Raw genomic sequence first — 19615 nt, forward strand, 5'->3', positions numbered from 1 at the left:
TATAATTAAAATAAATTACCAATATATATTGGTAAGAGAATGTTCATTAAAATTTTGAGGTTGCCAAGACAATAATGTACAAGGAAATACGGCAGATTAGATAACCAAATTGCCAAAACAAATAATTTAGTAATATAATTGTAGTGATTGAAAGCTAAAGATGGAAGATGTGGAAGTAAGGCAAAAACTTGTCGTATTCATTATCCAAAATCCATTTGTCTGATGTCAATTGTGTTAAGAGAATTCCAAATGCGCAAATCAGGGCCTGGATAGGCCGCTTGACTTTTAAATTTTGATCCAAATTAAATCTCAATTTTTTTACTTGCTTCTGCCCACCGCACCAGCATGCCTTTGCAAGTTAAATTTTTGCCGCATTATTAAGTGAGCTATGCTCTAACTCTAAGTTTTTATTTCATAAACGACTTTGCTAAGGCAAAAATAATAAAAAATGTGCCTAAATTTTGTCACTTTATTTAAATAAAATTTTTATATTTTTACTATATTTAGATAAATTTTTAAATTTTAATTTGTATCCAAAATAAATCTTTAATTTTTAATTTATATTAAAATAAAATTTTAATCTTTTATTTATACCTAAATATATCCTTAACATAAATCAAATTTTCATTTGAAATAAAAAATTATTTAAATACCAAATAAAAGATTAAAACTTATTTAAATACAATAAAAATATAAATAATTCAAAATTTTTTTAGCATTTTAATTTTTTGTTAAAAAATATCTCATCTGTTCTATCAAATAAAGTATAAAAGTTATTGTCAACCGCAGACATGAGAATTTGTTAAATAATAATTTGAGTTTTTTAAAATTTTTTGCAACAATTGATATATAATAATTTAGTTGTTGCTTATACTTTTATTTTTTTTGCCATAGTTGCTTATACTTATATAGTAGTATGTGTTTAGTATAAAAGATTTTAAATGCTTCTACTTCAAGTATGTACTAGTAATAAACTTTTGTAATAAAAAAGTTGGTAGCCATTATTATATTGCATAAATTACAAAATCAAAAGAAAAAAAAACTACTTAAAGTATTTTATTTTATTTTGTTTATATATAAATACTACTATAATAATAGTGATGATGATTACAACTTGAAATAAAATTCTTATTTAGAAAAGTTAATATTTTGATTTTAATCAAATGAATTTGATTAATCAATTTATTACTAAACTAATTTTGGCCGATTACAAAAAATTATTTTGAAAGAGTTTTGATTTTTAATTAATTTAATTCGATAATCCAATTAATCAAAGTTTTAATTGAAAAATAAAAACCCAAAAATAAAATAAACTGTTTTATTTTGTAAATTATTAGAGTTTTTAATTTAATATTTAAATATTTAAATATTTTATTAAATAATTTTATTTAGCTTGTTTCAAATATAAAAAAATTAAAATTTTAACATAATTTAAATATATTTCATTTTTTAATTAATAAAATAATCTAATTTTAAATAATTTAATTAGAATTAACCGATAAATAACCCGTGCTCATTAAGATATCGGGGAACATTTTCCTGCTTCATGACGGAGCATGCAAGGCACGTTGGAGGGAAAAAAAAAAGGAAAATTTGCAACGGTCAAAGAGACCATCTGCCACCAACTGACTTCTGTACAAACATACTCTAGAGTGTTGGGCTGTTGGCGCCTCAATGGCATGTCGCGAGAAAGAATGTTTGATCGGCTACCTTTTTTATCACTTCCCAATCATCTCGCCACAGCACCACTTAAAAACTTACCATGGGTATCTGTGACTGTGAGGGTAGAAAACCTTGCAGTGTAAGAAACTGGACAGGAGCAAACCGGAGAGCCGGACCAACGGAGAACTTTTACCGCTAGAAAGCTTTCTCCAGTGGGACCCCAAGTCACAAGAATCTCTTGTTTTCCCTAACAGCAGTCTCTGTCTTTGACTCTTTGGTCTTTTGTCCAATATATTTTTTATTTAAAAAAAAATCCCACTGGGACTCTGAGACCATACCCTAGACATTTCCCGAAAATTTCTTCCCCCTTCCCTCTCTCAAGAAGAAAGAAAACAAGGAAATTTTAAATTTAATAATAAATTTATTTCCAACCTGTTTGTTTACTCCACTCAGATTTTTCAGTATGTTCCTTATTCCTTCTCTTCATTCACTCTTTTTTTTTCCCTTTCGTTGATTAATATTCATAAATTTTATACTTTATTCTTCAATTTCTAGAGGAATGTTTCGAATTTAAAATTTCCCGACAATTTAGGGCTACTTATTTTCGAAAACAGGATTAAATGTTTTGATCTTTGACTTGAAGAAACTGAACTGAAGGAATTGCTTGCTTGTTTGTTCTTTATTCATTTATATTTTTGTTTTCTAAAATTTGGCTTTACTACTCTTGTAATTATTTCTCATTCACGCGTTCTTTCAATTTTATGCAAGAATATCACTGTCAAGTATGGTATGCTTTTTTTTTATCCGATACTTTTGGTGTTTGGCTGGTCGGAGTTAGCGGCTAATCTGCAACTTTATGAAACGCCCTAAATGTCACTTTCGTTTCTTTTTTCCAGTAATTATAATGATTATGCAACGATTTAATCGAGGTTATGTTTTATTATTGTTTATGTGAAGGGAGAGTAGTTGACTAATCTCTTGTTTCAGCTTTGTACCTGATTGGATGCAACTAATATGATGTCTGGTTTCCAGTTGTCTTTAGTATATGTGGCTTCGATGTCTTTAAAGTTTGTGCAGTACTAGATATTTTTGCTTCTGTGCTTATTTCTATTTGTCCCGGGCCTGTCATTGTGATTGGAATGTTCTAATTTGGTATTTCATTTCTTTTCTTCCCTTTTTAGGGTCCGTCAATAAGATTTTGCTGTGCATGAAGAAGTTTCTTAAATTTTTTACTGTTTCAGAGCTGATCCTTGTTCTTTTTTAGAGGTGGGATCATTAGGAAAGCTATACTTATGAATTATCCACCAGAGAAGTTTGTGAGGTTAGTACTCTCTTGAATTTCGTCCATTGATTTTGTACTAGGAATGATTGTTATGTTTTTTAAGTGGATGCTTTGCTTGATTTTAGGTCTTAGATGTACTTTTTTATTCAGAAAACGGTTAAGATAATACTAGATATGCAATTTTGTTAGCAAAATCATCAGCTATGTCGTCATCCACCCTTTGCATCACCCAACGATGCTATCATGAATACTCATCGGCTGAAGCTACTGCAATTGACACCACCATCAAACTTATGTTTTCAAATATCTCAAATAAAACTGACAGCACCACGTCTTTTTGAGTGACCGTACCCTTTATCTACTGCTCCCATAACTATCAATGCCTCGTTTCTCACACCACAGCAATTATATATTGTGCCCAAAAATGTTATATATTGTGCAATTAGTCTAAGGGTTTGATTTTCTCTTACTAACTTTCATTTTTTTACATGAAATGATAGACTGATTTTCTTCAATGTCTTCCAGGTTCCAGGACTGGAATTCAGAGAAAAGCGCTGAAGGACATTATTCAGATAATAATGGGATAAATTCGAGGAAAATTAGATTTGCAATAAATTCATTTTCAGAAAAGATTCAAAGAGGGATTGAATCTGGTTCTGAAAGGATTAAAGGGATTAGAAGGTCATTTAGATCTTGTTCACTTAACCATGTTGTTGCTAAAGGCTTTGGTTCTAGTAAGAAAGTTCTTGATCCTCAAGGGCCATTCCTTAAAAGGTGGAACAAGATATTTGTATTATCATGTATCATAGCGGTCTCAATTGATCCTTTGTTCTTTTACGTCCTAGTGATTAATGATGATAAGAAGTGCCTTTCTTTGGATGGGAAGATGGAGATCACAGCCAGTGTGCTGCGTTCATTCACAGATATCTTTTACATGATCCATATTATTTTTCAGTTTCGTACTGGTTTCATTGCACCTTCTTCTCGTGTATTTGGAAGAGGTGTTTTAGTTGAAGATTCGTGGGCAATAGCAAAGAGGTATCTGAAATCATACTTTGTAATCGACATTCTAGCAGTTCTTCCCCTGCCACAGGTAAGAAAATCTTATAGGCCAAAGAAAATGTTCTCTTGTATTTAGCTGGTTTATGTGTGAAAGGTCAGACTCTATTTAGGCTTTAAAAGTTAAAATGAAATGCGTGGATGAATCCTTTTAATTTATTGATGTGAGCAGGAACTTCATTCTCATTGTGCACTTTGAATTGTGAATAAGAGTGAGAAATTCCATTGCACCTTGAGTTGTTGAACCATTCTATAATCTGCCGTACCAAGGGTTAGTTATGAGGTTGTTCAAAGGATAACTGTAGTTGCTATAACTAACTATGCTTTACATCTTTGATGGAAATATATTGTTTTATCACTATCCATTGTTGTAGGAACTTCCTTGTTTCCATGTAATATGCATGTGGTCCTGAGTCCTGTACTAGTATTTGCAATACTTTGTTGAAGTCATAATTTATTATAATTTAACTTGATACTATTAGCTTGGACTTTTAACTTGCTGTTCTTTGTCCAGGTGGTGATTTTAATAATCATACCACAAATGAGAGGTTTGAAGTCATTGAATATGAAGAACTTGTTGACATTTGTTGTTCTCTTCCAATATCTGCCAAGAGTTTTTCGAATATATCCATTGTATAAGGAAATTACTAGGATTTCTGGCATACTAACTGAAACTGCCTGGGCTGGAGCTGCATTCAATCTGTTTCTTTACATGCTAGCAAGCCATGTAAGTTTGCTATACTGGTAGTAAACTATTTTTGACAATAACTATGTACCTTTCCTTATATTTGCTTTTGTGGATGTACTTTTTGTGTTTTTATTGGGCTCTTGACCGGTTTATTGCTTATAGGACTCAAGACATTTCAAAATTAAAACAGCATAAAAAACTAGATCTAATACCATATGGATTTTGGTGCATGTAGAGGAAAGGTGTATTCATGTTTTCCCAGGTCAATCCATCCTATTCTAATGACTATAATTTCCAGTAAGCAAACAAGTGATATATATATTGTTTAAATAGAGGTTAATGCCGGAATATGGTTATTTGAAAGCCATACCCAGTTGCGGATAAGGTTTGATTGAAATGGGTTGAAGAGTTCAGCCTAAATAGTGAAATATGAAAGGTCACTCTATCTAACTTCTGAGCAAGTGCATGCGTAATGATTAGTCATCGAATAGTTATTATAAGCAAGTTGTGCATTGTTTTCAGTTTTTGATTATCTTTAATGTTCACCCCTTGTCACCGCAATCCTCACAACAAATTAGTATCAAAATTTTGTTAAAAAATTGATCCATCCTTAGTACTTTGCATTGAAATTGGCACTCCTGTCAGAGATATATATATATATATATATATTGTTTCTTCCTGTCTAATATATTTATGTATAAAAGCTGATTACTTCTATTTTACAAAAAACTGACATCCTAGTTTGGAGGATTTATCCTTGTATCCCATGACCTTAAGCATGCTGATTTGTGCTTCTGAACTAACAATGGGGTAAAATGTTGTCTCGGTGTTATTATCTCAGTTGCATTAGATAAACTTTTTAATGGTATGAATTCTAGATAACTGCACATGTATAAGCCTGAAGTTGTTATATTTTGTGTTTAAAATATATCACTTAACTTGAAGCCTAATTCATTCTTCCTGCCATGTTTTATAATGGTAAAATAACTAGCTTTTCTTGTAGGTTTTTGGGGCTTTTTGGTACTTGTTTTCCATTGAAAGGGAATACACATGCTGGAAAGACGCATGTAGAAATAATACTGGATGCAACCCCCAGTCACTTTACTGTGATGGTGATTCTTCTTTTAGTACGTTTCTAAATCAATCATGCCCTATACAAACACCCAACACAACGCTTTTCAATTTTGGAATATTCCTTGATGCCCTTCAATCTGGTGTTGTGGAGTCAAAAGATTTTCCAGAGAAGTTTTTTTACTGTTTCTGGTGGGGCCTGCAAAACCTAAGGTGTGGTTGAATAAGATGCTTTTCATTTATTTTCCTTTTTCATTTGAGTGTTCACTGGTCATTGCTTGTTTCTTTTTACTAGATGGGCTGTATTTCAGCTATTTTTGGCCAATTCTTTGACACCATATTACTTGCATTCCATCTCTTGTGTGTTTGTTGGCATACCACTTTTTGAGTTATTTAACACTAATTTTAGTATTTGACAATTGTATCATTAATCTTTCTAGTTTCCATCACTATAATCTTATATTGAATCTTTATTTGTTTTGTCTTTTTTATCATATTCAAATTGGATTAACAAGATTTATGAATCTAATCAAATAAAAACTTTGCCAACAATTATTTACTTTTTCAACATTCTATATGTATCTATTTCAATTGTCTGGTTAACTCACGACCTCTTAGAATCATGATAAAAATTAATGAAATGGTCTCTCATTTTTATCAGTAGTCTTTGCTTTGAGTGGGGTGGGTTGCAAAAGTAACATGATGTCTACATAGAACATATAATGTAATCAACCCTCCTCATAATGTATGTGATGATCATTAGGAAAGGTCAGGGTGTAAGCATCTCTCCTTTTTCTATAAATATGTCATCATTTTTTCTTTTCTTTTTCTTGAGGTAGGTGGGAAACGATGTTAGGATTAGTGACCACAGTTTGATGTGATGATGAAACTGAGATTAATCCATGACAGAGCAGCACGATTCATTAGCTCTTGTAGTGCTTTACAAAACTGTGGTTAAATGGTTTTAAGAGGACTGTTGAGTGGTGGTCTTAATTATGGTCTTCTTAATTATGGTCTTCTTTATTTAGGTTTGTTGAGTCTACGTCCATCTTCAGTCCAACTGGGCTTATTCTAATTTTGGTGTATATTCATTGGCTTCCGATTTCCTTGTTTTCTTTAGCACATTGCCATCAAGTTCTGACGGTAGTGTCTGATATCTTTTTGCTTATTCTTTTTCTGCAGTTCTCTGGGTCAGAGCCTTGAAACTAGTACCTATGTCTTCGAAATCTGCTTTGCAGTTTTCATTTCGATCTCGGGCTTGGTTTTGTTTTCATTTCTCATTGGAAATATGCAGGTTTGTACCAAGCATCTGTATTCTTTTGAATTTGTATCTTGAGCTGTTTGTTTTGTAGCAGTGGAACTGGTTTCTATTTCTAGTAGGACACAACATTTGTTGGTAATTCTTTGTGCTCTGAAGGCTTTTTCTAAAGAATTAGTTTCCATCATTATGATTTTTGAAAATCTTCTGCATGAGCTTCATGCCATTCACTGGATTGTTGCTTCTGGATCTCTAACTCTTCTTTTGAGAAGCATAAGTAATCTGGTTACAAAGGCCAAAGACGTTTGGTTGATTTCAGATTTTATAATGTCCAAGTATTTGCTTCTCTCTCACTTTCCCAATTACAAAGGGCAACAAATAAGAAACACATGAATCATGCTGTTAGCAGTGCAATTCTTTCCTGTTGCTTTCTCCAACAAATAAAAAGGAGATATCAAACAACTTTAGGATGTTATGCCTGACTGTGAAATGGTTTGGATGCTTCAGTTTCACTCTTACATAAGGACCCAAAATTGTAGGTTATGATAAGTCAAATTTGCTGTAAAACAGACATATTTGCAATCCACAACTACCAGATTGGAGGAGATGAGAGTGAAAAGACGTGATGCAGAACAATGGATGTCCCACCGCTTACTACCAGAAAATCTGAGGGAACGGATCAGAAGATATGAGCAATACAAGTGGCAAGAAACTAGAGGAGTTGATGAGGAGAATTTACTTTGTAACCTCCCCAAGGACCTAAGAAGGGATATAAAGCAACACCTTTGCTTGGCTCTGCTCATGAGAGTAAGTTCCTTGACCTTCTGATCATTCTTTTAACTGGGTTACATCCTTTTCGGGAAATAAGATTGGTACATATTATTTGACTTGCATTTTCAGGGCCAATCACTAATTTTAAGGTTATTTCACTCATTTCCTTTGATATTTAAGGTGCCAATGTTTGAAAAAATGGATGAACAATTATTGGATGCAATGTGTGACCGTCTCAAGCCAGTTCTCTATACAGAGGAGAGCTACATTGTTCGGGAGGGAGACCCGGTTGATGAGATGCTTTTCATCATGCGGGGCAAACTACTGACCGTGACAACAAATGGTGGAAGAACTGGCTTCTTTAATTCTGAATATCTGGGGGCAGGAGACTTCTGTGGAGAGGAACTTCTCACATGGGCACTAGATCCCCATTCTTCGTCGAACCTCCCTATCTCAACTAGAACTGTCCGAGCCCTTACAGAAGTCGAAGCTTTTGCTCTGATGGCTGATGACTTGAAGTTTGTTGCTTCTCAGTTCCGCCGGCTTCATAGTAAGCAGCTGCGCCACACTTTTAGGTTCTACTCACAGCAGTGGAGGACTTGGGCAGCTTGTTTTATACAAGCTGCCTGGCGCCGCTACAGCAAAAAGAAGCTGGAAGAATCTCTTAGAGAAGAGGAAAATAGATTGCAAGATGCTTTAGCCAATGCTGGTGGGAGTTCACCAAGTCTGGGTGCCACTATTTATGCCTCACGGTTTGCTGCCAATGCGCTTTGTGCTTTACGGCAAAACCGTACTCGTAAAGCAAGAGTACCTGAGAGGGTGCCACCTATTCTGCTCCAAAAGCCAGCAGAGCCTGATTTTACTGCGGAAGAACAATAGGGAGGTAGGTTTTTTTTTGGGGGGGGTAACTTTACGCATGTTGGCATGAAGAGGTTGTTGTGTTTGGAACAGATTAGGAAATCTCATCCCTCTCGAAACAGGGAATATAACTTAGTAGAAAGCTGCCGTTTATTGAGGATGACGTCTGTATATGATGTAAATGTAAATCTTCAAATTTTCTTTGTTTTGTTCCTCAGTTTTCATGAATTACCAATTTTTTTTTTTTTTTTGTGCTGTCATTATATGTATAAGTTTTCAGTGTAACAAATTCAAGAGTTTTGCAAAAGGAAGCTGCGTGGTGAAATGGAGAACAAAGTCTTACAGAGTAAAGTAAGGTTGAAAGAAGGGCTCCCGGTTTTTTCTTTTTAAATTTCTACCTTAATTATTTAGATATAGCTGGTTGGATTTGGCTTGAACATCTGAAGAGTTATCTGGTTAAAGATGCCAGATGGACCACACTCACTCAGCCAAATTGCTATAATATTCGCTGTGACGAACTATGGATGGCTCCTCAACACACCCTCCCATTTTCTGAGTGTGATGTTGGAGGCATCTTTTTCTCGACCTGTCCGATGATAAAGAATTTTAGCTTTTTCCTCTCCACTTGAAGTAAGTTGAATGTAAATGCAATTGATGAAATATAATGTGAAATGGACATTTTTTTTTCATTCATTCGGGATCTCTCATAATTATACAATTGATTAAAATTTTTGGTGTATGCTCTATAAAGCTTGAACCTTCTTGAGGGTCATATAATCCAGAATTTGGTGAATTGTTTCATTTTTTGGGAATCAGATATATCTGCAGTCCAAAGTCATGAAATTAGAAGAGTTGCGACTGAGAACTCGAGAGATGGGAGCGGTGGAAGCCGTTTAAGAAACTTCCATATAAACTGCAGCGGCAAATTAAGCAATATTATCAGAGAGACAAATGGAAAGAAAGAAAGAAGAGGTAGGTGTTGATGTGCTAAAATATTTTCCCAAGAAAATGATAATGAAAATTAAGCGTGAACTTAAAACAAATTGGTTATATCCGTATATTACTCACCTTTTGAAGTCTGAGTAACAGAGGAAATATTCAAGCAGTTACTAATGTGGAAGCGTTTTCTCTAGTGGCTAAGGGCTTAAAAAGTGTTTACGTATAATTTACCTTTCGCAGTAAAAAACAACAGAGGCAGATGTCATCATCTGCATATTAAAATAGCCGGAGGAGGTGACAACATTTCAGCTTCTGGTAACACTAGCATCTACGCCTCGACTCCTGATAATGGTTCTGATCTTGGAACTCCGCAACTTATTAATTTACACTTCTCAGATAGATCACGACGGCCAATACCACAACTTGAAAAGCTTTGTTCAGCTATTCCACTGGAAAATACCATCCAATTATATTATCAATAATCTTATAAAATAAAATTATTTAAATTTATTTTTAGTGCTTAAATAAATGAATTTTACTTAATTTTTAGTGAAATAATGATTTTTTTTATTCTTAATGTGTTTAATTTACTGTTTTGTAAAAAGTTTGGGAAAAAAAATTGAATCTTAATGAATTTTGAAGAATTTTGAAAATTTTTAATTAATTTTGAATGATTCTTGATACATTGAAATGAATCTGAAACTATTTTGGATGAATTTTTGTTAATTTTTGAAAAAATTAGAGTGAAAATGTGAAAATTATTTAAAATTTATTTGGCTAAACCTATTAGAATTAGAATTACTTAATCTTGGTGAAAAATTCAAAAAATTCATGCAAAAATAAAAAAAAGAGTCATGTTCGGCTACAATTAAAGTTAAATTTGTAAATTTAAGTTAAATGTAAGTTTGTGGTGTTTTATGTTGGCGCGCATGTGTAAAATTATTAATAGATAACAAAGCAGCAAGTGTTTTCTTGTCAGCCAAGAGAAATGATTTAGAAGGCTTATGTGATATAATAATTTGACAATTTTGTTCAAATTAAAAAAGTCCAAATAGCCTTTGATTTTTCTACATTGACTTAAAATAAATCTTGTAATTCATGTTTGCATGTTATGTCTCATATTATTTGATATATGTAATAACATGAATTATTAAAATACTAATAAGATATAAATTATGAAAATACGAACACAACATAAATTATAAAACAAGTTTAAATTATAAATATAAATATGATATTTTTATTATATGTGTTACATGTGATATAATATGACTAATACATATACAATTAATTAATTTAATTAATCATGATATAAATAAATACTAATAATACGGATATATACGAATAGACATGACTAACATGAATATACACGAAAATATGACTAAAATATGAATTATCCATTATTTCTAACTTACAAGTTACAATTAAGTATTAGCCAAATAAGACTAACTACTAAATTCCTAAAATACTAAACACTAAACAATAGTAAATAGCTTATGCCCTATTACACATTTACATAGTGTAAATAACACTACATCAAGTCCAAGTCTCTAGATGTTCCACTAAAAATATTAAACAGTAACTTAAATAAACAATGTCTTCAATCTATCCCATAGTCCATAACATATATTTAAAATAGCAAAATAATTTATAAATATCAACTTAAATAAACAATGTCTTCAATCTATCCCATAGTCCATAACATATATTTAAAATAGCAAAATAATTTATAAATATCCAAGTTAACATCTAATAGATAGTAAATAACAACATTCATCAAATATCATACCCAATTCAACAAATAAGGCATACCAGCCTTGTAGGTCAATGTATTTAAAATAAATAAATAAAAATAAGAATAAAATAAATAAATAAAAATAAGAATATGAATGTATAATAATCATATATGATTAAAAAGTTTATTTCAAAAGCTATTTTTTCATACTTTTTATTTTTTTTGTTTTTTCTTATACATAATATTAATATGATGATACTATAATTATTTTTCTAATAAACAAACATTACTATATATTTTCAATAATTACTTAATTAGCATGATTTACTTATAAAAGATCCTTATAAATTATTAAAATTATTGAAAAATATCAAATTAAAATATTTTTAAAGTCAAATTATTATATTTATGTTACTTATAATAATTTTTTATACGATATAATATGATTAAAATAAATTACATATTTTAATTATCATGGATATACTTATATATATATGATTTAAAATAAATTATATAATCTCTTATAATTATATATGAGTATCATATGATGTGATTTAAAATTTAGAAAAATATATCAAACAAGTCATTAAGATGGGTATATACATTACATTATAATAATACCTTATCATATGATATAAAAATATAAATTATATAATCTCTTATCATTATAAATGTTATTTAGAAGAAATATGTTACGTATAATTTCAAATATATAATTTCTTGTCATATGATTTAGAATAAAATATTTAAAATAGATTATCGAGATATATATTTGTAGTAATAATTGATAAGTTATGTTTTAATAAAATAGCATCATGTAATATAAAATAAATTATATAATTTTTATCATTTTGCATATTATTTAGAATATGTGTTATTTTTAATTTCAAATATATAATTTCTTATTTTAATTCTTATAATTTAAAATAATCACATATTATAATTTATGTTATTATGATGATCATATTATTTTTTATCATTATAAATATTATTTATTATTAGCATAATCTATTATTGTATGTTTATGTGATTTGGATTTGCGTTGCTTGATCAATGGCTATAATGTTGGATTTTACTTATGTTAACAACTAAGTGTATATTGTCTTTCTCAATTCCTTTTTAATAAAATTTTTTTCATCTTATTATAAAAAGTTACAAAGAACAATACATATTTAATATGTTAAGATTTATACATATATATATATGTAATATATACATTATTAATATAAAAAAGACTTGCATATTAAAAAGTATTAAAATTTTGATACCTATTTAATATGCATTTAATATATATTTAAATTTTAATATATAAATTACTAATATAATGATAATAAATGTTTATTAGTATCAACTCCAAAAGCATGAACTGCTAAAAATTAAATAATAAAATAGTGATGTATCGTATTAATATTATTATTTATATTGTATTAATATTATTAATATAAAAATAATTTTATAATAATTATTAAATAAATATCATAATTAAATATTTAAAATAATCTTTATATGGTATTGAATAGCTAATTAGGTATCACATTTAAAAGATTAAAAATTAAAATAATCTTTATATGTTTTTATTAAACTAAAATAAATGTAAAAAATATATTAAACATGTTAAACGTGGACCCATGTGACATGATTAAATTAAACTTTTTTTCATATCGTATTACATGTTAAACGTGTACCCATATGACACATTTTATACAAACATGTTTTTTGTATCTTACACGTGTTTAAACGTGTTAACACATATAAAATACGAATTATATCGTATTAAAAATTCATAACGACACAAATAAACACAAGATATATTTGTTAAAAGATATATGATTCTTTTTCATATCATTTTAGTGTTATGTCACTCTATCGTGTATAAAATTATCAAGTCTACTTGAAAATCCTATATTTACTTGGATTGCCCTTACTCTTACTTAGGATAAGATTTACATGAATATATAAAGACTTTTAAAGAGAGGGCTGTATGCATATGATATATAAATTCAAAATTGATTTTTTTTTCTTTAAAAAAAATATTACTTGAAGGCAAACTCTAAGAAGTCTCCAAAAATGAACAAGATTTATTCCAACTTGATCAATACTTTCTAAAAGACTTTCAACTTTTAATTTTCAAAAAGACTTAGTCAAACCTATATTTTCAATTTAAGAGATTTAACTCTTTTAGAACTCATTAAGAACGGGTCCAAGAAAGAACAAGCAACTAAAAAATTCAAGACTTTTAAAGCTTCTCAAAGTAAAAAAAAAAAAAAAAAAAAAAAGGAGATTTTCCATTTAAGAAAGTAGCTCAAAGTTGAGACTTTGAGAGATACTCGAGAAAGTTTAAAAGAGAACAAGACTATTTTCAACAAAAAAAAGTTAGCTGTATAACACTCTTATCTTGTAAGTGTTAAGTTAGCAAGATTTATCTAAAAGATATAAAGAGGAGACAAGTCAACAAGATTATCTAAGTCAACACCTAATCATCCCAAGATTCAATCTACATACATTAGAAAGAGCCAAATCATATCAACACAACAAAGATTCATGTTAAAAAGATTTCTACAAGAGAGAATCCAATCTTGGTCAAACTTAATCATTTTAGGAATTCAAGATCAAGTTTGTTGGTCATTAGTCTAGAGTTTCTATGTTTTCTTGTTTTATAAATAACTACATTTAGGAAGAAGAAAAAGCATGGTTAGGGTGAGAGTCCATCCTATAGTTTATAGGGTTTACTTTTATTGTTTTCTTATTCTTTTAAGTTCTTTTTAGTTTAAGATTTATGGGTGATAGACCGGCCATTATTCTTTTAAACTTTCTTTTGTTGTTTTCTTAAGTTTTTAATTCAATTTAGTTTTTTTTTTTCAAGTTAATTTAATTTTCTACAAATTTAATTTAAGTTTTCAAGCAATTTAAATTATGTTTTGATTTAATTTAAGTTCAAGCTCCTTAATTTTTTATTCTTGCTATTTACTTAATTTATAACTTTAATTTCATTCAAGTTCAGCTCATGCAATTTAAGATTAATATAGTTTTGCTCTAGTTCGATTTAAGGTTTCTCACATTGAATTTAGTTGCACAAGTTATAATTTCAAGTTGTTAGATTAGGTTTAATGTTTATGCATGATTTAATGTTTAATTTGCTTAAGTTTTGTTCTATTACTTGCAATTTAAATTTATTTACTTTGTTTATAATTCAAACATGTTACATTAGGTTTAATTTGTTGTTTTTAAGATTTCATGAGTGAAGTTTTTTAATTTTAATTTTAATTTTAATTTTAGTTAATTTAGTATCTTTGCATGATAATTTGAATTCTTAAATTGATGCATTAGATTTATTATTTAGTTTAAAGAATAGAGAGTTAATTCTTGTTTTTAGGTTGCAATTTAAATTCTGTTTTACTTAAATTCTCTTTGCATGTTTAAGTTTCAACTTTATTTAGAATTTTGATTTCTTTAGGTTATTGTTTAAGTTTAATTCTTTGTTTTTACATATTTAAATTTTGATTTTAATTTGCTAGCTTGTTTAATTAGATTTTTGCATAAATTAATTTTCTGTGTTGATTGGGTAAATAATTTAATTTAGTTTTTACATATTAACTTTAATTTGTCTAAATATAATTAAGATATTATAATGTTGATACTTAATATTAAACCTATTTACATTTCTTATAAAAAAAATCTTTATTTGTTACTTATACGATTTATGTACTTAAAGATTCTCAATCAATTATCACGTACAAAAACAATGCAACAATTTGTCATTGCCAGTGGAGGACAGATAATTTCTTCAGGTCATTGCTCACCATTTCCTTAAAGATTCTTTTGGAGAAAACATTGTTCAATGATATAAACTACGGTACCAATAGGCAGTTATAGTCGGTTGCTTGTTACTTGTGATAAGTCATATCCATTATTAAAGACACATGCTGCTGCAAATTATACAGTAACAGTACTCCACTAAATGCAAAAAACTGGACTTCCCTAAAAGAGATGGCTGGACAGAAGAAGAGATTTCACTTCCGCTTTCATCTGTTCTGAGTTTGAGTTGAGGATACTATTTAGAGTTGAAACAGCTTCTACAATGTGTCGCCCTTTGTTCAACATAATGCAGCTTGCCCTGGAAAAATAAAGAGAAACTTTTAATACTTCCAAGTTCCATGCATTTGATCATTTAAAGCACAAGTTATTCTAGGAGACAGTGGAAAAGAAACAGGGAGGACTTTAGTGAAATCCTATTAGAATGGAATTCATATGCTTGTTAGTATATTTATATATTAATTTAAACAAAGAAGTGTTTGAGAAAGAGGGGGAAGGTGAGTGGTAGAGGGAAATCCATAGGCTATCAGAAATGGAAAACCACCCGACATATCAGAGATTGACTAATTGGCTTTCAACAATACTTCAGAGTTCAGAGTTCAGACAAGACCACCCACCCTACATTACACAAGGAAAAGAATTTGTAGTATGCTATACTGGTATAATAGTCAGAAGCCATTAATAAATGAATTTGCGTTAAGGACAATGAAAATGCATGTAAAGTTGGCTGCCTAACTACTGAAGTTCCTATGTAGCTCAAACAAATTATCCAATGTTAAATGAATTTCATTGATAACATATAACTAGGGAAATATAATTTGACCACTTACCTCCTTCCATTTGCAGCATCAGTAATCTCAGCTCTGGTAGGAACACCAGATTTGACAAGTGATTCAAGGACCTGAGTAGCCCAAATAACTGGAATGTGAGCAGCACCGGAAACAGACAATATTTCCTCTTGCATATCAGCCAATCTTTCCCACCCACACTCTACTGCAAGATCTCCTCTCGCAATCATAACTCCTAAAGGATTTGAAGACTTCATTGCCTCCAAGAGCAAGAGGGGCAATTTCTCAAACCCACTTCTTGTTTCAATTTTTAAAACAATCCCCAGGTTCTGAAGTTTCCTTTTCTCCAGTTCTTGGCGAAGCACAACAATATCATGAGTATCTCTAACAAATGAAACACCCACCATGTCTGCATGGGAAGCAACAAATTCAAGATCCACCAGATCCTTTGAAGTCACACCTTCGAATGGAATATTGCTGTCTGGGATGTTGATGGATTTCTGGGATCCAAGTTTAGTCCCTCTTGGGCCGGCATGAGTGATTGAGACAACAATCTCTGAGAGACTAGTTCCCTTGATGACTCCCCAAATCTTTCCATCATCAAAAGCTATGCGCTCTCCAAGTTTGACAGCATCAAACAGATAGCCCGATGAACATGTTATTCTTTTAGCACCACTTGTGTGCCCATTGGAGCTATCCTGGTCACATGTACCATCCCGTGAAATAATCAGCAAGTCCCCAACTCTTAGTCTGATAAATGACTCTCTAGCAGGGACATCTACCACTTGTCCAACAGGGAACCTACCTTTCTTCCTCTTAATATGTAATTCTGTTCCAGAACTAACATAAGCAGTCCTAGTACACTCAGCCATAAAGCCAGTACCAGAAAAAACGTGAAGGACTCTGGAAATCTTTAGCATCCTTTTCTTACCTCTAGCATCGAAGAACCTCAAAGTATCACCTACTTTGATCTCAGTGAGAAATTTTTGGTCATCTATGAACAGAACTGCATCAGGAGAAACATGAGGAGGAGGAGCGCCAGTTCCTTTGTGAGAAACCCAAACTTGTGCAGGAAAAATCACCTTCCCCGTAGCATTTTTCTTAGGGGATATTTTTACCACACAAGGACCAGGCTTTAGATTACTCGTACGAAGTTTTGGTCCAGCTAAATCCATAAGAATTCGACATGGGGCCTCCAGCATTTGAGAACTTTGTTTTACTCTTCTGATTATCTCACTCCAAATTTCAGGGCTTCCATGCGCACAATTGATTCGAATAATAGAGGTCCCAGCCTTTATAAGATCAGTTATTAGTGTTTCACTGTCAAGAGCTTCTTCGCCAACTGTTGTCATGATATGAGTAAGTCTGCCATCCTGAAGTGGTCCTAATAATTTATCTCTGTTTAAATATGCCTTTATCCTCATTGTGTTTATCATGAAATTCCCTTTCTTTTGTTTATCTAATTCTTCCTGAGAGCAAATTCCTGCACCAACATTCTCCTCAGTTCTTACAGACTTCAACTGTAGGTCCTCCAACAATTGGATGCCTGTGGTTAGAGTTTTCAGGACAGATGAATTGACCATATCCAAATTCAGAAGACTGATCAAAGCAAGATCATCTTTGAGCGGCTCAGTGTCAAGACATTTCAAAGCCAGATAATGGATTAAGTTTGTTGCACTCTCCATGTAATTTCTGTAATGACGAAGTCTCCATAAATTAGAAAATGCCTGCAAATAAGAAACTTGAAGTGCATAGAAGAGAAAGAAAAAAGGTAGTTCCCAATTGTGAGCAATATCTCTTCCCAAGTCACTCAACTAAGTATTTTTATGTATTTCCAGTTTCTTAGTGGTGACGAATCTCATATAAAACAAAAAAGACCTGTTTTATATTAACTAGCCCTGAAAATAAGAAAAAATATTTGGCATAAAAATTTACTTATTTATTTATTCCGGCTTGAGTTCAGTCTCCAACTCAACAAAACACTTATGCTGTATATAAAGTGAAAACTATTTTGCAACTTTTGAAAGAAAATACAAGGTTAATGCATACATTTTCATTGACTTAAATATAACATTGAGGCCTATCAATGATTGACCTAATTTAATTTGAAATAGGAGCTGGCAACGATTGAAGTAGAGAGAAAAAAAATTTAAATATCATGAATGGCTTATAGATTAAGGACCACATATGCCTTCTTTCAGAGGAAAAAAGGACCATATATGCCAATCTATAAGATGATATATTAAATTTATGCAAATAAACGTATATATGGCATAAGATCAGAGTCAAAGAAACAGAACTTCGAGAACCCAATGAAAACTACAAAAAAAAGAAAAAAAAAACAGATGGTAACACTGCTGAAGGCAATCATAAGAACAAATATAGATTCAAACATACTTGTGACATAATTTCAGCCTAGAAGCATTCCACTGTTCTGACGCTAACACATGTAAATGTACAGCCTTCAATTTTTCCAGAAGGCTTGACTGGCTTACTGAGTCTTCAACCCTCTGAAAGAGCCCTGCTCCTGACTCTGAAAGAGAAGAAACAGCTTCTTCATCCAGATCGCTGGAACTATGATTATTTTCCAAAGGCATAAGCATTGGATCATCGGAACAAGCATGGGAACTGCTTCTTTCCACTTCATTGTTTTCATTAGGAATAGCAAAAGCTATAGTCTTCCAAGTGAGGGTGTTCCTAATTTTTGCTAATAATTGAACGGTTTGCACTGGCTGCCTTACATTAAGTCTGCAAGGCAGATATGCAAACTTCCCATTCCGGGAACATAATCCAAATTCCAAAACATCAGCTGTGTGGATGGCCTGGGAAGAAGGCATATCATATTAAGCTTAGCCCGAAATAAAAACATTTCATTGAGAAAAAAAGATGTCTTGATATATTTATTAGTATAACTTTTCCTCCCAAATAAAAATAAAATCTAATAAAGATATGAATGATTAAGGGTTATCAAGGCAAAATCCATAAGAATTCAGTGTTAAAAATAATTTATTATATATTGTCAAGAATTAAATAAAAAAATTTAAGGATGCGAAAGGGGAGTGATTACACGGCGTATAGCCTTGTGATTTGTAACTATAGAAGCCGTCATCCAAGAGAGTTCAAACCTGCAAACAAGTAAGAATTATCCCCATCAAAAAAGCATCGAATTCATCAAGACAATTGTAACCAATCAAAGGTGAAAGAAAAAAAACCTTCAATTTTTTTTAAGAAAAGTTTGTCTCCTTCAAGAATCATATTCGGATAAAAAAGAAATAGGAAATTTACACACCAATTACGCCCGGTAACGGGTTTCTTTAAGAATTTTCTTCAGAGCAGAAGCCTGCATCGGAAATTCTAAGTTAAAAGAGAATATTTCAAGAGAGATGATTACGAACCTTTTTTAGGTTTTGGTTCCTTCCTGTGTTACTCGGCAGCACTGGAGATGAGGGCAGAAAAATGAAGACAATGAGAGGAAAATCTGAAGGTAGGAAGTGTGGATAGCGCGTGCCAGATTCGGTCAAAATTCGACTCGTGGCAGAATCTACTAGGTGATTCAAAGGGGTCACTTTTTGTGGTTGGAACTCAGGATTGGGACGAGACTGCCATGTAATTGCATTGAGCTTTTTTTCTCTTATAAAATGACTTACTACTGCAAATCTATACATCTATACATAATATAAAAATAATCCCC

General features: G+C 31.1%; 2 protein-coding genes across 7 annotated transcripts; one reads left to right on the forward strand and one right to left on the reverse strand.

The window, feature by feature from the left end:
* The first annotated feature begins 1782 nt into the window (after nt 1-1782).
* Nucleotides 1783-8861, forward strand: LOC111289973 (cyclic nucleotide-gated ion channel 1-like). Of its 2 annotated transcripts, none has more exons than XM_022881344.2 (8): nt 1783-2123; nt 2844-2983; nt 3470-4037; nt 4518-4730; nt 5695-5975; nt 6945-7056; nt 7591-7827; nt 7972-8861. In XM_022881344.2, the coding sequence occupies exons 2-8, from the start codon at nt 2955-2957 to the stop codon at nt 8668-8670; spliced, it is 2139 nt and encodes a 712-aa protein (XP_022737079.1). In that variant the 5' UTR covers nt 1783-2123; nt 2844-2954; the 3' UTR covers nt 8671-8861. The 2 variants fall into 2 exon arrangements, with proteins under 2 accessions (XP_022737079.1, XP_022737080.1); XM_022881345.2 differs by having other exon boundaries at nt 1939-2123; nt 2927-2983.
* Nucleotides 8862-15093: 6232 nt separating this feature from the next.
* Nucleotides 15094-19374, reverse strand: LOC111289869 (pyruvate kinase family protein). 5 transcript variants are annotated; one of them, XM_022881222.2, is made up of 5 exons: nt 19320-19374; nt 18992-19049; nt 18322-18746; nt 15967-17616; nt 15094-15437 (listed from the first exon to the last, which is right to left on the reverse strand). In XM_022881222.2, the coding sequence occupies exons 2-5, from the start codon at nt 19031-19033 to the stop codon at nt 15302-15304; spliced, it is 2253 nt and encodes a 750-aa protein (XP_022736957.1). In that variant the 5' UTR covers nt 19034-19049; nt 19320-19374; the 3' UTR covers nt 15094-15301. The 5 variants fall into 5 exon arrangements, with proteins under 5 accessions (XP_022736957.1, XP_089624063.1, XP_022736958.1 ...); XM_089767937.1 differs by having other exon boundaries at nt 15967-17651; XM_022881223.2 differs by having other exon boundaries at nt 19214-19374.
* Nucleotides 19375-19615: the final 241 nt, after the last annotated feature.

This window comes from Durio zibethinus, chromosome 11 (assembly GCF_047325235.1).
Source record: "Durio zibethinus cultivar Kanyao isolate XHJ-2024 chromosome 11, ASM4732523v1, whole genome shotgun sequence".
NCBI lineage: Eukaryota > Viridiplantae > Streptophyta > Magnoliopsida > Malvales > Malvaceae > Durio > Durio zibethinus.

Excerpts from the sequence above, each read along its gene's own strand:
- LOC111289973 (XM_022881344.2), top strand. The coding sequence starts at position 2,955 with ATGAATTATCCACCAGAGAAGTTTGTGAG. Across the intron at positions 2,984-3,469 it reads CCACCAGAGAAGTTTGTGAG|GTTCCAGGACTGGAATTCAG; the intron begins GTTAGTACTCTC and ends AATGTCTTCCAG. Across the intron at positions 7,828-7,971 it reads GCTTGGCTCTGCTCATGAGA|GTGCCAATGTTTGAAAAAAT; the intron begins GTAAGTTCCTTG and ends TTGATATTTAAG.
- LOC111289869 (XM_022881222.2), bottom strand. The coding sequence starts at position 19,033 with ATGACGGCTTCTATAGTTACAAATCACAAGGCTATACGCCGT. Across the intron at positions 18,747-18,991 it reads ATCACAAGGCTATACGCCGT|GCCATCCACACAGCTGATGT; the intron begins GTAATCACTCCC and ends CCTTCTTCCCAG. Across the intron at positions 17,617-18,321 it reads AGGCTGAAATTATGTCACAA|AAATTACATGGAGAGTGCAA; the intron begins GTATGTTTGAAT and ends TCGTCATTACAG.